General features: G+C 37.0%; 1 protein-coding gene across 1 annotated transcript; it reads right to left on the reverse strand.

The window, feature by feature from the left end:
* Positions 1–2,129: 2,129 nt before the first annotated feature.
* acvrl1 (activin A receptor like type 1) lies at positions 2,130–16,365 on the reverse strand. Its single transcript, XM_084100022.1, has 10 exons — positions 15,744–16,365; positions 12,678–12,749; positions 12,177–12,401; positions 10,473–10,651; positions 9,789–9,888; positions 8,763–8,909; positions 8,307–8,582; positions 7,978–8,175; positions 3,981–4,111; positions 2,130–3,053 (listed from the first exon to the last, which is right to left on the reverse strand). The coding sequence occupies exons 2-10, from the start codon at positions 12,745–12,747 to the stop codon at positions 2,907–2,909; spliced, it is 1,473 nt and encodes a 490-aa protein (XP_083956148.1). The 5' UTR covers positions 12,748–12,749; positions 15,744–16,365; the 3' UTR covers positions 2,130–2,906.
* Between the last annotated feature and the right edge of the window lie 989 nt (positions 16,366–17,354).

Consider the following 17,354-nt stretch of genomic DNA (forward strand, 5'->3'; position numbering starts at 1 on the left):
TAAATAAATAAATAAATAAATAAAATATGTTTACTTTATTTGATTCAAACTGTCTAATGGAAAAATTACATCCAGGTAATGGGAATATTTCATGTAATTGTCTCTTAAAAATAATATGTCCTTTTCACATATTCATTATCAGAGAATATACATATATATATATATATATATATATATATATAAAAAATGGTGTGATGTGTATGAAAGCTGACAGATTTGCAGGTCACGTCTTTGTTGTGGTCCAGCAGGAGGTGTTCGCTATTCTCCAGAGTCTCAGCATTAATAATATGACTCAGGAGCCAAAGTTACCTTTGTGAGTAGGACGTATACATTGTGCGATGTGTGTGATCCAAAGGAGCTTACAGAACCCCTGTGAGCAGCATTCAGGACTCCCACAAAAACCACAGTATGGGTTAAGCTTTAGAGACCTCAGACCCTCAATAAAAAAAATCACTGATTAGAAAGAAAAATAACATTAACAAAGTCCTTGACTTAGTATGAAAAAGGAAACTGTCTTCAGGGATAGAAGTAAAACATATTCCTGAGCGCTCTTGCTTCTGCCAGGACCTCAGGATGTTTACTTCCTCTAAATAGCAGGGCAGATGGGAACTTGTGATTTTAATTTTGAGGAATAAAGAGACATTTGATGCACTCACTATTTGTCCTCTTAATGGCCACATGACATGAGGAGAGTCTCAGTTAGTGCATTAAGCCGTATGGGTACATAAAGAATGATGTACAAGATCTGATCTAATTACACTGAAATTCCTTTCAAGTTGTTCTCAATGCAAAGGTCGAATACAAAGCATTTAGAGTTGCGGCCTGCAGACTTAAACCTCTATTGTTACCATTAACCTCTTTGCTTTCGCTAGACTACATAGTAATCTGGTCCCTGACTGTCTATTGTCTGTAAAGTGGGGTCATATCTTTCAATTATCAATCGACATATTTCAGCTGGGCGTTCATATCCGATTTTTCCAAACAAAGACATCTGGAATGGGTCCATTCTGTGTAAAAATGTCACAGCTGATAGAGGGGGCACCATTTCAGAGGAGTCTGGCCTACCAGAGCAGGGCTCCACTCAGCCGCTGTGCTCTGTTAAAAATAACCCTCTCTCCATCTGACCGGACAGGCCGAGTTGGGGGGAATTATCTCCAGCAAAGCCCCCTCTCTGTACTCCTCCACAGATGGATATAGCGAGGGTGCAGATATAGATAAACAGGCAGACAGAAATCAATGCCCATCCTCTCACTCCGCCATACAGTCTGACAGCAAGACAAATACGACACGCCAAAGGGAAACTTTGGCTTGGGGAAAAAGCCGAGATAAACATCTTATAAATATCCATCAATCAGTGGAGCATCTGCTCTTTTGGCCTCCTCTGCATTGGAAGGGATTTATACTGGAAAGGCACCCATTTGGCAGTCTCATTTATGTGAATAAGATACGTGAGATATCTATTTTTGACGGGGTAAATATAGGTCTGTCTGAAACATGATCGTGAAGGATGCATTCAGCATTGTATCCGTGAAATGTTGTTCAACAACACTGAGGTGTGTCTTGGTAGCTCCCGAGGGGTATCAGGTCCTTTAGTGTCTCTTGTGACGAACAACGATTCTAACAATTGCGAGATTGCGTGGCTTGTAAGACAGTATACACATTGTTTATGGTTTACAAGAATTGGACTGAGGCAAAAGGAAATAGATCCCGTATATATCTCCTTTAGGGCTACTGAAGTGACGTTGTATTCATTAACCAGGGGTGCGTTTCCCGAAAGCATCGTTAGCCAACTATGGTCGCAAGTTCCCTCGTTACCAATAGAGTTCAATGGACATTGCGATGAACTTGCGACCATAGTTGGCCAACGATGCTTTCGGGAAACGCACCCCAGATCAGGCTTTTCAGATAAGTCTATGGGAAAGAGAAAGAGGCAAAAAGAACCTAATGGAAGACTTGCAGGGGAAAAAGAGCAATTAATGATTGCCCTCTAGTGGACACATTTTTACTACTACATGTTAATGTTCAAAGATGCATTTAAGTGAAATGTATTTACTTGTTTGAGATCAAACAATACTTGGTGGACCCTCTATTGAGAACCCCTTTACTGTAGAAAAATGTTCAAAGTCTGCTTCAGTATCCTGAAGTTTTATTAATACTTAAATACTATTATTTGTAGTGAGAAGAAATAGAGACATCTTGTATACACATTTTTGATTATAATTTCTTCAAAAAGCAAATATATTGTACATTTTCCTTACATCGTAAAAATGATATAGTACAGCTAGAGTAATGTGATGTAATTTTTTTTTTTTTTACAAAAGTGCACTATACTAATATGTCCTCTGTTTTAATAATTACTTGGTGCAAGTTGTAATGCAATTCTTGTTTTTAAAAAAGATGGACCATTTCAAATTCTTTCATGGAGCCAAAAAACAGGTACAAAAAAAATAAGTGCAACAAACAGTCTAAAGCATGTGCCAACCTCTGTACGCAAGAGTCATGTTTAGGAAGTTCCGAATTTCAGGAAACACCGCAGTTAGGAAGTCCAGAATGACCCACATCCTGACTGTAAAAACCCCTCTCACTCTCACTATTCTAAAAAGAATTTTGTGGGTTTATCAACTCTGTTTTACTTTCAGTAATAAATGAGTCACTGTGTTGAAATACGGAGGTCTTAGAAGAGTAGTCAAGAGGATATGTTTCAGGAGAAACATTTAACAGCACAGTTAAGGCCTCGACTTCCCACAGTGAATGTCATGATAAGATAAACCATGTTCAGTGAAGCCTTAAGACAAGAAGCTTGAAAGGCACATTAAAAGAGTTTAGATTATACTCAGATGGATGGATATGCAACGTGGGTCCATTAGAATTGAACTTTCTTGGAAATATGTGGTAGGAGGTTTATTCTAGAGGTCCAGTTTAAGCTTGTCAATGTCGTAGTCATGGTCCTGGTCCAGTTTGGAGAGGGTCTTTCGCACACGCAGAGCAGTGAGTCGAGCCGAAGGGCTTTGGAACCAGCACTCTTTCTTAATCTTCACAATTGTAGACAGGATCTTGACAGAAAAACATACAGAAAGCGTACATTTGTTTAGTCATTTCTGATGTCTCTCTTAGTGTGTAAATGTATAGTTGTATGGGTAGACCTATATGTTTATGTGAAGTGACTGCGGCTGGAGTCTCAAAAACAGACGCAAAGAAGTGACCAAGATTTCAGTGCATTTCAACTTCAATTGCAAATCCAAACTCAACAACTTCTGACACAAAACAATGAGATTTTGTGAGAATTCTGTTCATGTCATGCTAGCTTTCAAGTAGGTGTCAAACAATCATATTTGTCCTTCGAAACTGTTTTTTAGCATTCTGCTCTGAACAGATACATTGTAGGAGGGAGTGTGTGTTTGTGGCAGACATAAAACAGTCTAATATGGCAAAACAGTTTCAGCAAGATATATGGACTCAAAGGGCAATTATTTTCAAATGCAACACTTAAAAATAAAGTTTCTTTATTCTCATATGGTTCCATTAAGAACCTTTAACATTCAAGGAACCTTTCCATTGCATAAAAGGTTCTTTATAGTGGAAAAGCTTCTTTAGATTTAGAAACTGGTTCTTTTAACAACTGTTCTTTGTGGAGCCCTTTTGGAACCTTTATTTTTAAGAGCGTAGCAACAAATCTAGCGACTAGCCTGCAAGTCTGCTACTCCTCAACACATGTTACCAAGCTGCTGCAGCTGCTTTTTGCATTAAGCAGGATAAATGTACATTTCCATCCATTTTCTTTTGCAAAGCAAACCTAAAATTAAAGCCTATAAGATATTTTCAGTGACATCATAGACGTATATTTTGTCCCACACGCATCTAATGCTTTCCTAACAATTTGCTCCAGATTGAAGCTGTCAAAGCAAATCCTTGTGTAGGGTCTGACTCAAGTAAGTCTAAGTCTTCCAAGTCTGTATCTCTGGTATGTTTGAGTATCTTACCGGATGAGAGTGTAGTCGATTGTGGAGACTGGGCCTTTGCTGGTCAACACACACCACTTTCTTCATCTCCTCGAAACTGGGGTCAGAGGGCACCACGTCAAAGAACGGTGGTCTGTACTCCTCCACGATCCCTGAGGCAACCACAGATTTAAGGGATTTCTATGGGAGTTTTTGTCAACATTTGCTGACTGCATAGCATTTGAATTTTGACTGATAAAAATGCAGATTTATGCCAAGACTGAAAGTCTGTTCTGACCATATCTATAAAACAGTGGTTTGGGCGTTGAGGGAGGTTGGCAGTACTAATACTTCTGTGGGAGGATTGCTGGAAATTATCCAGGGAGCCTAACAACATATGGCAGCTGACATTATGGGGAAAAAAGCTACAGTAGAATCATTAAAAATCTTCTATTTTGCATTTTTATAGTTATACACAGTATACACTGATGAGCCAAAACATTATGACCAGTCACAGTTGAAGCGAATATTGTTGATCATCTCCTAACAAGTGAGTAAAATAAATAAAATGATGTCATCATTTATTCACCTTCGTGTTGTTCCAAGCCCGTAGGATTTTCGTTCATCTTCGGAAGAATGAAGATATTTTGAATAAAATCTGAGCCAGTTCTGTGCTCTGCATTGACAGCTATACGCAACTACCACTTTGGCGCTTCAAAAGGTTCATAAAGAGATCGTAAAACTAATCCATATGAATTGAGTGGTTTAGTCCAAATTTTCTGAAGAGACACGATCGCTTTATATGATTTAACAGATTCAATTTAGGTTATTCATACATAAACACTGATCAGCGAACATAAACAGAAGCTCAACCAAGAACAAACCTAATTGGTTTATGTGGAAGATCAAACACACGAGAGTGAACCCCATTGGTTCTCGCACGTCAAGCGAACATGCTCGAGCTTCCATTTATCATAACTGATGTGTGCGTTGATGAATGTTTATAGTGATTTCTGTTTTTTAACTTGGACCTTACTTGACCTGGTGGATACCTGTTTTCTTTGTGAACTGCTGCCTGTGAACCACAATGTTTTAAATACTCCCAGATCCACTGGTCAAGGTAAGAGAGTGGCCACGCTCTTTAAGGACAGTTTTAAATGTAGCTTACTATCAGTGGAGAAATACACAAGTTTCGAATTACAGCTGGTTAAACTGGAACTGACCTACACTGTTCATTGTGCACTTATCTACCGCCCCCCCCCCAAATATGACAAGATTTTTCAGATTTTCTTTCTTTTATTGTTCCGCCCACTGATAATGTTTTAATCATTGTGGACTTTAACATTCATGTATGTTGCCAGTCTAAACCACTGGTGAGGCAGTTCTCTGACGTTGTTGACTCTATTAACTTAACACAGTCAGTTTGTGATGCTACACACACAGGCATGGTTACAGTTGACTTGATTTTATCCATGGGTTTGTCTATTAGTAATGTGGCTACAGAAAACAATTATATATCTAACCATAAATCTCTTTTTAAAAAAAAAATAATAATCTTGATCTGCCTGCTTTTATATCTAAAAACTGACCTTGCTGATTGTTAATGAGAGAAAAGCTAAATAGTTTTGCTGATGCATATGCTGCAAGCCCAGTTTCTTCTCATTGAGGCTTCTGGGCCCTCTAGACACAGAGGAGATGACTGCCCTTTTTAATTCTGTAAGTCTGGGCATTATGAATGATGTTGCTCCACTCAGACTTAAAACGCCTAAACTTTATTCTCAGCCATGGTATAACAATGAAACACGTGCTATTAAACAGGCTTTTAGGAAAGCTGCACGCAGTTTTTTAATTAATGGTGTTGTTCCACCCTGTCTTAAACAAGCAGTGGCCTTGATTTTGTAGAGTTGAATAATGTTCTGCCAATATCTAAATTACCACTTTTATCCAAAGTTTTAGAGAAGATTGTTATATCTCAAATTACCCTGTTTTTACCAGAGAATGATATCCTGGATAAATTCCAATCTGGCTTCAGAGCTGTTTAGAGTACAGAGTCCGCTCTGGTAAAAGTTGTGAACGATTTATTAATAGCGGATGATTCTGGGCTGGCAGTTGTTTTAATTACGTTGGATCTCAGAGCCGCATTCGACACTGTTGATCATTCGATTCTCTTAGATCGTTTGGAGTTTGAGGTTGGCGTTTGTGGGACAGCTCTAAAATGGTTTCACTTATATCTACTGGATAGAACATTTTCTGTTAGTTTTGCAAACACTTCATCCTCTGTGGTCCCCTTAAAATATGGTCTCCCTCAAGGCTCTATTTTGGGCCCTACATTGATTTCATTGTATATGTGCCCTCTGGGATCCATCTGCCATCACTATGACATTTTTTATCATATGTGTGCAGATGACAGATATATTTACCGTTGAAAGTTGGGAATGAGTCTTGTTGGTCTATTTGAATGAGGTCAAAGCTTGGCTGTCTAAAATTTTTCTCCAACTTAATGAAAGTCAGAAATTATAATATTTGGTCCACCAAAATTCAAAGAGAAGATGGCCAATACTCTTTCTCCCTTAGCAATAACTGTGGAGGACAGCGTGAGAAATGTTGGAGTCATAATCGACTCTTTGATTAAATCTGTTTTATCAGCTTAGAATGATCTCTAGGTTAAAACAATTCCTTAATTTGAACGTTTTGGAGATTGTTGTTCATGCTTTTATTATCTTGAGACTGGACAATTGCAACTCCCTCTATGTAGGGATCTGTCAGTGGCAATTATCTAGTCTGCAGATTGTACTAAAAAAGGGATCACAGTACTCCGGTTCTGTCCTCTTTCCATTGGCTGCCGGTTCAGTATAGGATTGATTTTATTACTGGTTTTTAAAGCTCTTCATAACATGTCCCCAAATTATATCAATAACCTTTTAGGGTTTGACACATCAGCTAGGACTCTAAGATTAACGAATCAAATTATGTTTGTTCCCCAATCCAAGAAGAATTCAAGACGTGATCGAGCTTTCTCAGTAGTAGCTCCAAAATTATGGAACAGTCTTCCCCTTTATATTCGGCAGGCTCAATCTATCGAGGTTTTTAGGCCTCAGCAGAAAACGCATCTTTTTAACTTTTTTCTAAACCAATCTCAATGGGCAGTTTCTATTTTGGTGCGTTACAATGTTTACAAAGTGCTTCACCTCGAAACCTACAGGACTAAAAGGATCTGCTGCTAACTTAATAGTGCCAGATACCACAGACTCCATGCCTCGGCGGGCCGGCGCAGTTTTGGCAGCACCAACATTCCCATCAGCATATTAGCCAGGTGGTCATAATGTTTTGGCTCATCGGTGTGTGTATATAAGTAATATAATTTATATTAAAGTAATTTATACGTTAGACAGACAGTAAAGTGATTTCTAATTAAAATAAATTATGTTCTTTTGAACTTTCTATTCATCAAAGAATGGTGCCATTAGATCACATTCTGTAATAAATACTACATATAAATTATATATAAAGGGTTGATTAAGTGCTTCTTAAAAAGTGTGTGTGTGTGTGTTTAAGAGAGAGAGAGAGAGAAAGAGAAAGAAAACAAGCGCATCTGGACTAAATGAGCAGGAGCGCTGACAGCAGATAAGATTGTTTATAATTATTGGGCCACTATCGTGGATAGAGACAGACACAGACATTGAGAAAAAAACTGAGGGACCGAGAGAGGGGAAGTAAGACAATGAAACTTAAAAGAAAAAATTCTAAATAGAAAGAAGTCTATCATATCTATCAGCAGTGTGAAAATCATTGCTTAGTAACAGAACACCGAAAGTTAGGTAGAACGTTGAGATCCTGCAATCACATAACTATTAATTTAAAGTTGTAATGTGCAATGAAACTTTAACTCATTAATTCTTTCTGTAAACATAAGTCTCAGCATATCAAAGTTTTTGGTATCAATACTGTATGTGACATTTTGAAACATATTTTAAAGTCACAAGAGCACAGAATAGCGGTAGTGGCACAAAAATTAAGTTGAATAACTATTCCATCTTACCATTAACATTAGTTCGACGAGTTATCTCCCACATGACGAGACCCAGGGCCCAGATGTCAGTTTGTTTATAGGACTCAAACACATCAACACGAATACTCTCGTCCAAAACCTCCGGTGCCATATAACGCTTGGTGCCCACTCTCGGGTTGTTGCCCACATCCAGATAGTCATTAGACTGAGAGTGAATGACAGCCAAGCCTGAGAGATCACACAGAGGACATATTTTTAAGATCTCAATTAATAAAGCATATGATTTGCCAAAGTAAAAAAAGTCTTGGAATGAGATACATTTCCTACTTAGACTCAAATATTCTGTTCTACTTTCTCACCCAGGTCTGCAATGCAGCACTGCCCATTTCTCTTCACCAGAATGTTGCGGCTCTTCAGGTCTCGATGTGCGATGGCTGGTTTGCCCTGCGTACTGAGGATCTCTGTGTGGAGGTGCACAAGGCCGCTGGTGATGGACAGGCACATGCGCAGACAGCCCTCGGGGTCTAGTGTGCTGTCCTGAAGGAAGTCATAGAGGGAGCCCAACTCATGGAAGTGTGTGACCAGCCACAGCTGAGTGCTGGAGTTTTTAGACGTCATGTCTGATGCTATGAAGCCTGATGGACAGAGGACATGTGTAAGAGAAAAGTATTACATTTTAAATCAAAAGTTGTGTAACTCCTTCATTAGAAAAGTGATGTTTGGGTAAGTCAGAACATAGCATGGCTGCAGCAGAACTCTCAGAACGATCCCTTCCCACACAAGAAATGAAAAATGCAGTGTGGGTGGAAACCTACCCAAGATGTTTTCATGCCTTAGTTGGACTGTGTTGTAGATTTCAGTCTCTCTAAACCAGGACTGTTCATCACGAGAGGAGAAAATCTTGACAGCCACACTCTCTCCCATCCAGGTGCCTCTCCATACCTCTCCATAACGCCCTTTACCTGCCAGAAACATTCAGAGGGAAATGAGAAACTGAAATGAGATGCATATATTATTATACTAAGGTATAGCCTTGATCAGTGCACTTTCATTATTTTTCTAAATGTTAAAACAAATATTTTTTTTTTATATAACATATATAAATTAATACAAAGATTACACTTAAGTTTTATTCATTATTATGATTAGATCCTAATATAAATGTATACACTTATTACACAAATTTTAATTATTTTTAATTTAATAATAATAATTCAGTTTTAAAATAAGTGTAATATATGGGTTCAAATATATTTATTCAATTATGGTAATATTAAAAACATATTAAGAGTACATTTAAATCAATATGTGACCACCCTTTCAATCAAACTCGATGTTGTACAGTATGTACACTGTAAAAAAAGAAAAGTTGACTTAACTTAAAATTATAAGGCAACTTGCTGCACAGATTTTTTGAGTTGACTCAACTAACAGAGTTTACTCAACTGGAGATGTTATAGTTGAGTCAACTCAACTATAGAGATGTTTTAGTTGAGTCAACTCAAAAAAATCTGTGATATAATTTTAAGTTAAGTCAACTTTTCTTTTTTTACAGTGTAGTAAAATAAAGAAATCTCTTTACAAGAAAAAAGTATAAATATTACATGTATATAATTTTATTTAATAATAATTATAATAAATAATCATTTTTATATATTTTTTTATTTAAATATAATTTTATTTGAAAACAAGTTTAGAGTACATTTATCAAACTCACAATGTTATACATTATATAGTAAAAAAGAACACATCTCCTCCTCTTAGACTTTTGCTTCATCCTGCAGTTGTTTCACCCTCCGCCTATGTAGCATTGTGTAATGAGATATGAAAGTTTCACTCACCAACACACTGAGCCAGAGAGATCTGTCGGGCCATGGTCCTTTGCACCAGATAAGGCAGGCCGGTCCCACTGCCAGACGTACAATACTCATCAAAGATATCCTAAAAAGGAGAATTACACACACTTACTGTCAAATGATGGGAATTTGAGTCACAAACCAGAGGAACATTTTACTCAGAAGTTGCTCAAGAGGCAGAAGTTTTCAGTTCTATTTCATTGACTAGCTCATTACAAATAAGACTGTCTGTATGTAATGAATTGAGGATAATGGGTTACACTTTATTTTACAGCACATTTACTTACAGTGTACTTACCCAAGAAAGCACTGGTTTTATAAAGTAACTACATGGGTTAAGGTTACGTTTAGACAAGGGCGTAGATTTGGTTTTAACATTGGGGGGGTTGAAGTTTGGGTCTGCATATTTTTCATGTGATCATGGTATAAATATTGGGGGGGTTGTAATGCATAGATTTAAATATTGGGGGGGGGGGGGTATCTCCCCCCCAACCCCCCCACAAATTACGCCCCTGCGTTTAGAGTTAGTACCTAGTTATAACACAGTTATTGTAATTGCTATAATAAATACATAGTATAAACATGCGGAACAGGACTGTAAAATAAAGTGCTACCGAATAATGAGATCAAACAAAAAGCAGTAAATGTCACCCAGCAGTTGCATTTTACCCCATATGTGGGATCCCTTCCGCTGGGGACTTTGAGCATAGAGGTTTCGTGTTCCACCAGGGGGCGATGCTGTCGCTTTGTACGCAGCCACAACACGAGCCCACAGACTGCCATGGACATCACCAACAGCACCAACAATGGCACTCCCACCAACAGAATCAGTTTGATGGGCTTTTCCACTGGAAACAGAGACAACATCTCTCTACTACAACAGCTGAAAATGTTTCATATTCAGTTTTGCATTTCATTTCAGAAATGCCAAAATACATTACAAAATGTGCTTCAAAAGGCAAGAAAAATACATTTCTAACCTTAAAATAAATTTAAGGACAATGAAAAATGTATTTTTTTTTTAAACAATACATTTCAATTCAAAATATATTACAAAGATATATGAAGATGGCCAAAAGATATATGAGAAAAAATAACTAAAACTCATAAAAATATATTAATGTCAATTATAAATTATTAGCAGTATTTTTTTTTTCAATTTTTATATTAGCACAATATTTTTTTGTTGCTATTCAAGGGCGTAGGTTTGATTTTGAAATTGGTGGGGATGGGGACATCCCCAGAAGCTGAGCTGCATCTGTCATTAAAGGGATAGTTTATCCAAAAATGAAAATTCTGTCATCATTTACTCACCCTCAAGTTGTTTCAAACCTGTATGAATTTCTTTCTTTTTCTGAACACAAAAGAAGATATTTTGAAGATTGTCGGTTCAGCAGAAGAAAGAAATGCATACAGGTTTAAAACAACTTGAGGGTGAGTAAATGATGACAGAATTTAAATTTTTAAGTGAACTATCCCTTTATTGGAAATGAACTGTTGGCATATTTGTTTCACATCAATAATGTCCAGTTTGTCCTGTTGGACATGGCACACAGCAATACTGTTAAGCGTCACTTGTGACCATTGCTCTGAGCCGTGTTTTCAGTGTCCTAAGAGCACTGAAATATATTTTAAGTTTTGATCGAAATTATTGCTAGGGACATATCAGTGTCACTGGATATTGGTAGGGACACGTCCCTAACGTCCCTGCTAAATAATAATTATTATGCTATTGAAATATATTTTAAAATATATCTGAAAATATATTTTTTTTTCAATTTGGGAATTGTTTTAAGTTTCTATTTGAGCTACAGCAACATAAGCTTCAACAAGTTTTTTTTTTTTTTTTTTTTCAAGTATGACATTCCAGGATATCCTTAATGTTTTTTTTATATACAAAAAAAAAAGAAGAAAAAAAAAAAGCATAACAGGCACACTAAGAAACAAGACATATATCATGGAAACAATACCAATAAAATAACCAGGATCTAGAGGGGAATAAAATAAATAAAAACAATACAAATTATACAAGATTAAACATCGAAAGCAATCTTGTGACTTTTCACAAAACATTTAAAATAAATAATGCCCATCAAAGACAAAACATAGGAATTATAATCTACCAGTATAATTTACAGTAGTGGGATTTTACCCCAAAATTTGCATTTGTGAACAAAAAATGAACACTTTAAAAACCAATGAAAGTTAAAACCGGTGAAACACCAATGTAACACTAGAAGGCAGCAGAGAGTAAACTTCTACCAAGGCAAAGGACTCTTTGATTTTAATAATGAATCTCTGAATTAACAACTCTAAAATGAGTAACTGTTTTTTTTTCTGAGCTAAAGAGGTGTTTTTAAAGAAATGACTGACCTGTTGTTTCAGGCATACTGAGGTTTGCATTGCAGAGGTCTGTGTGGCAGCACTTGGAAAGCACTTCAGGAACAACAGGCACGTAGCACTGCTCGCTGGAGGAAAAACAGCCCCTTTCTATCTGCCCATGGTTCGAAGTGTAGTAGCAAATCTGGCCCCTGCAGGTGTCGTTTACACAGTATGGGGTCTCACATGCGCACACTAAAACTTTCTTCTTGCCTTCATCTATGGACATGTAAGTAAAAATGTAATGTTACTAATATTACACTATCTCAGTTGATATACTGTATAAATGATGGCTAACTCACCATTCTCTGGTGGAGAGTCCACCACCACATCATTTTAAAAAAGAAATGTGTTTGAAAATTGCCTATGTCAAAACAGAGTACATACTTCCTCTTGCTTATATGTCTACTCAGGAAGCAACACTCTATATCACCCGGCTGGTTTTCATGCAACACTCAGACATATGCACACATAAACACTTTTATGTAACCTCACCTGTGAGAGTTGCGTAGCTCCCTGAATACATCAAAACAAACAATGCTGCGAACATCTCAGAAGCCTTCATGTCTAAGAAAGAGGGGATACAGGATGAGAGCGAGCACTTTGACACAAAAAACCCCACTTCCAGCTCCTTCCATTTAATCGTATTCACATATCCCATGCTCCCTTGCATCATCCTTCACCGATCTGGCATTAACAAGGCACCGCTCCATGTGTGAATAATATAATGGCACAATCATGCAATGACATAGTGTTGGAATCTCTTAATGGAAAAAAAGCTCAATAACCCCTGTCCACGCTAAAGGAAGTCATGAGTTAAAGAACGACAGATGGAGAGGGTCCAGTCAGTCTGTCTGTGTTGCAATTATAGTGAGAGTGGGTGGGAGAAGACTTTAGTGGAGGCCTCGCTCTCCTCCTTGCAGACACTCTGGCTGCTGCACACGCAGAGTAAATATTGATGGCTATACTTCCTGCCATTCAGAGGCCGCACCCGGCTAGCCGTCCAGATACTCCGGATTGCTTGTTCCTCAAGGTCTGGAAGTCGACTGGTCACGCAAGCAAAATGGCTGGGTGAAAACGTGTTATGTGAAGGTGATGGAAAACCTGCATGCTGAAGTGTTGGCCTGTTCTCCAGGCTGCTTTCAACAACAAACAATATAAAGTGTCTAAAACTGTTCAAATTCGTTTTAGGTCACTGTATAACAGTAGCAAGCTGAAAACAACAGACTATTTTCGTGTTGCCTCAACACTGTAATTAAAGTAGGCATACTATATACTTATGTGACGTCATGGAAAAACAGAGTCAGTCAGCCATGATGTTTTGAGAGCCAGGGTTGATGTGTATCTTTGTTCAAATACATATGCATTGGGCAATATGTCTGTATGAGACGTTTCCGAATGCATTTGTGTATATATTATAATCTATATAATCTGTGATATTTGTTGTTATCTGCGTATGCATATAAATGATTGTCATTTTAGGGATGCAAGCCCACACACAAACTGGGTAACTGGAAATGAGGATGGCTATTGCCTGATGTAGAAAACACATGCAGCGAGATTCCAACAGGAATCACTTTGTCTGTGGAATCTTTTAAGTTCTCCATTTAATCCCATCAATATAAGCGCAGGTGGGTCAGTGTAAACAACTTTGTCATGTACGCTTAGTGCAAAGAAAATGGGTAATTGTTGGGCCCACTGGGCCACATTAAGACGGAAAACAACCCCACCCTTCTCTGGGTATTCTGATCTTTATTTCCAAACTGCCAGGATGTTTCTCAAATCAGATAGTGGCCGTCTTGAATCAAAGCCTTAAGTGAACATGATGAAATGCGATTCCTGTTTCGATGACCTGCTTGTCAGCATTCTCTCTGAGAGCAGTCAAAAGACCCATGGGAACTAACAGTGAACAGTCTTATTCTCCTTCCACTTTTCTCAGGACTTTTAAATAGAATAAACTCCTTTGCTGCTCACAGCTTTGTTTCATCATTTATATTTACATTTATTTATGTTACAGTTATTTCCTACTAAACTAAGCAGTGTGAATATAGATCAAGCTTTTTTATTTTAATATTTAGGTTCATTTTTTAGGAATGCATAAGTGATAGTTAAAGTCTCAATTTCTTTTCACCTTCACATCACTTTTTGCCTTCTCATTTTGTGTGATAATGACAAATGAATTATAAAAGTACAAAATATTCCATTTAGTAGGCTATATAAAAAAATATAAAATAATATAATACATAAAAAAATATTATAAAAAAATTAGCTGTTTAAAATAGTTTTAGGCAGATTATAGCATGTTACTCTGCAGGACATGCCACCTTCCCAAATGTATTTCATACATATTGTTATCCTGAAGAAATAAATCAAGAGTCTGAGTCAGGATTTTGAAATTTAAGGGTAAATTCAGCGTTCAGCAGCATATCTCTGGCTCCATCTTGCAGCTGTAAGAACTTGCTTGTTTTGACTGCAGTTAAAAAGAACTGGTACGCCTCAGCCAGCATTTCACAGTCACAGAGATAAATGAACTGAACTCATGGTTCATGTTAACTAGATATGGGTTTCATTTAGGGCTCTGTTTGTGTCATTGAATGCAACATGGATTCTCGTAAGAATGGCGTGCAAAGATGCCTGAACAGAACATATTTGGTTAATTCTAATATTCCAATACAATATCTGATATATAATGCAGCCAAATCTTTGTAGTTAACAGAATGTAGTATGAAAGCATCATCCACATGTCTCATGACCTCAGATATTCCATCATCATCATCATTTATTATATATTGTGTATGTATATACAGTGCTATGCATAAGTTTAGACACCCATGCTAAAGTTGACTACACCCCTATGTTAAATTCCCATAGAGGCAGGCAGATTTTTATTTTTAAAGGCCAGTTACTTCATGGATCCAGGATACTATGCATCCTGATAAAGTTCCCTTGGCCTTTGGAATTAAAATAGCCCCACATCATCACATAGCCTTCACAATACCTAGAGATTGGCATGGTTTTATTTCAGTTAGCTGTCTGTATTTTAAGGAAGAACATTTATTTATTTACGATACATTATTCATTCACAAAGAAAATTGGTGTCCTTAAAGGTTGGATTTTTCCTAATTTTTTTAATTAAGGCATTATGTTCAATTTCCAAAAGATGATTTTTTATTCCTCTTTTTAGTCAACTTTAGCATGGGTGTCTAAACTTATGCATAGCACTGTATATATTTATACACCACCTGTAAAGACCAAATACCTCAAAAATAAATTTAAAAAAGGAAGAAAGAGTAAGACAAATAAAGCCTTTTTTCCTTTTTTTTCTGATTCTCTTTTTCTTAAAATAACAAAATTGCTGCTACAGTTCTGCCCCTTTACAATGGAAAAGCTATAACCAAGCATGGCCCTTTAATTAAAACCGGTATCAACATATTTTTCTAAATAGTATTCATATTCATTAAATATAGGCTATAGTCATGCATTACGCCACATTCACCATAAGAGCAATTTCAGAGAGAGAGATTTAAAAGAGATTAGAAAACATAGTAATGGGTGATTTACCTGATTTTCTTCTTGCGCACACTCACGAATCAAGCTTATCAAACTTCATCTGTTTATGAAACTCGTCTCTCATTTCTTTAAAGCATAAAACTGTTGTCTTACAGCGACGAATATTGAAATCAGAGGCTCAAGTCATATCCAGATGTGCTGGATCCTAACTTTTGCCACATCCTGACATTCTCGGAGTTAAATTCTTTCGAGTTCAGTTTTCATTCACTCACAATCCGATCAGTTTTATTTCCTCGAGCGAAATATTGCATAGATCGCCGTAACGCAGAACATATCGAGCTGTGGCGTACAGTACAGCCTATCTCCAGTCAAATCTCGAGCTGATAAACCGAAAAAGAGAAACCGCTTCTCAGAGAAGAAACAGTCTTCTTCCGCTTGGAAATAAACATTCCCAGATCGACTGTTGACGACTCCATCTCGATAAGTGTAAAGCAAACTTTAAGCAATGTTTCTGATTAAGGGGTTAGATTACAGATTTTAAAATATCTGTCCCACCCCTCATTGTCTAAGCCGGGGTTCAGTAGGAATGTGCTCTCATAGCTGTTTTCCTGTTGCTGCAAGACCTTTCATTTTTTCCACGTCTGTTTTATTTTCTTCTCCATAGCTGGTTGCTTATGAATTGAACTTCATAGAGGATTCATGTGCCTTCTGAACAAGTCACATCACAAATGTGATCTCCATTAAATTGTACTTTTTAGGCTACTTTAAAATTAACAACATATTGTAGGCTATTATATTTTAAAATTAGTTGATTACTTTAAAATAAAATGTTTTTTTTTGGGCGGTGTTGGCCTGGACTTCTTTTCTGAAAAATGCTTGCTCTTGCCATTCATTATGCTGCACTTTGTAATATTTAACTGTAACTCGGTTTACACTTAGAAATGGATTAATTTACACTACCATTCAATTTTGTTTTGTTTTTGAAAGAAGTCTCTTATATCTGACCGGCTGCATTTATTTGTTCAAAAATATAATAACAACAGATATATTGTGTAATGTTATTATCATTTCTTATTATTATCAATGTTAAAAATGTCTTAGTTTATTTAAAACATATACACGAAAATGTAAGTAATAAATTCACATAAGGACCAGAATAGACATGCATGATGTGCATGTAAGTTTCAGAGATGAGCAAAACTGGTGATCCTGGGGCCATGATTGGCTTTTAAGGAGATTGGACACAGATGGACAGTTGGTTTATTTAATGGGACACTGCTGAAGGCAGGGCAGCCTGAGGTTACAGTGACATCTCCCACTGAAGCTTGAAGCCTCCCATATGGTCCAATGCGACAGAGAAGAATCCAAGACAGATGGAAACAAAAATCTCATCTTTCATTCCTTACAACTTAATCAAGAAATAAGTTCCAAGAATAATGTTAACATAGACTGCATCAGTTGTATAATACGAGAAAATGATTATGCAGTTTTTTTCCTTTGGAGACTTTTTCAGTCTGTTTTCTTGGCTGGTGTTTTTGGACACAGCTGGCACTCCTCAGATCTGAGAGGAGAAGGAGAACTGTTATTTGAAGAGTATTCATGTATTTATTTTTCCTGTTCCCATGATATGTGTGATTTCTGAGGTCTGTCTTTTCTCAGACT

Source organism: Abramis brama (assembly GCF_963993115.1).
Source record: "Abramis brama genome assembly, chromosome: 22".
In the NCBI taxonomy this organism is placed as follows: Eukaryota; Metazoa; Chordata; class Actinopteri; order Cypriniformes; family Leuciscidae; genus Abramis; species Abramis brama.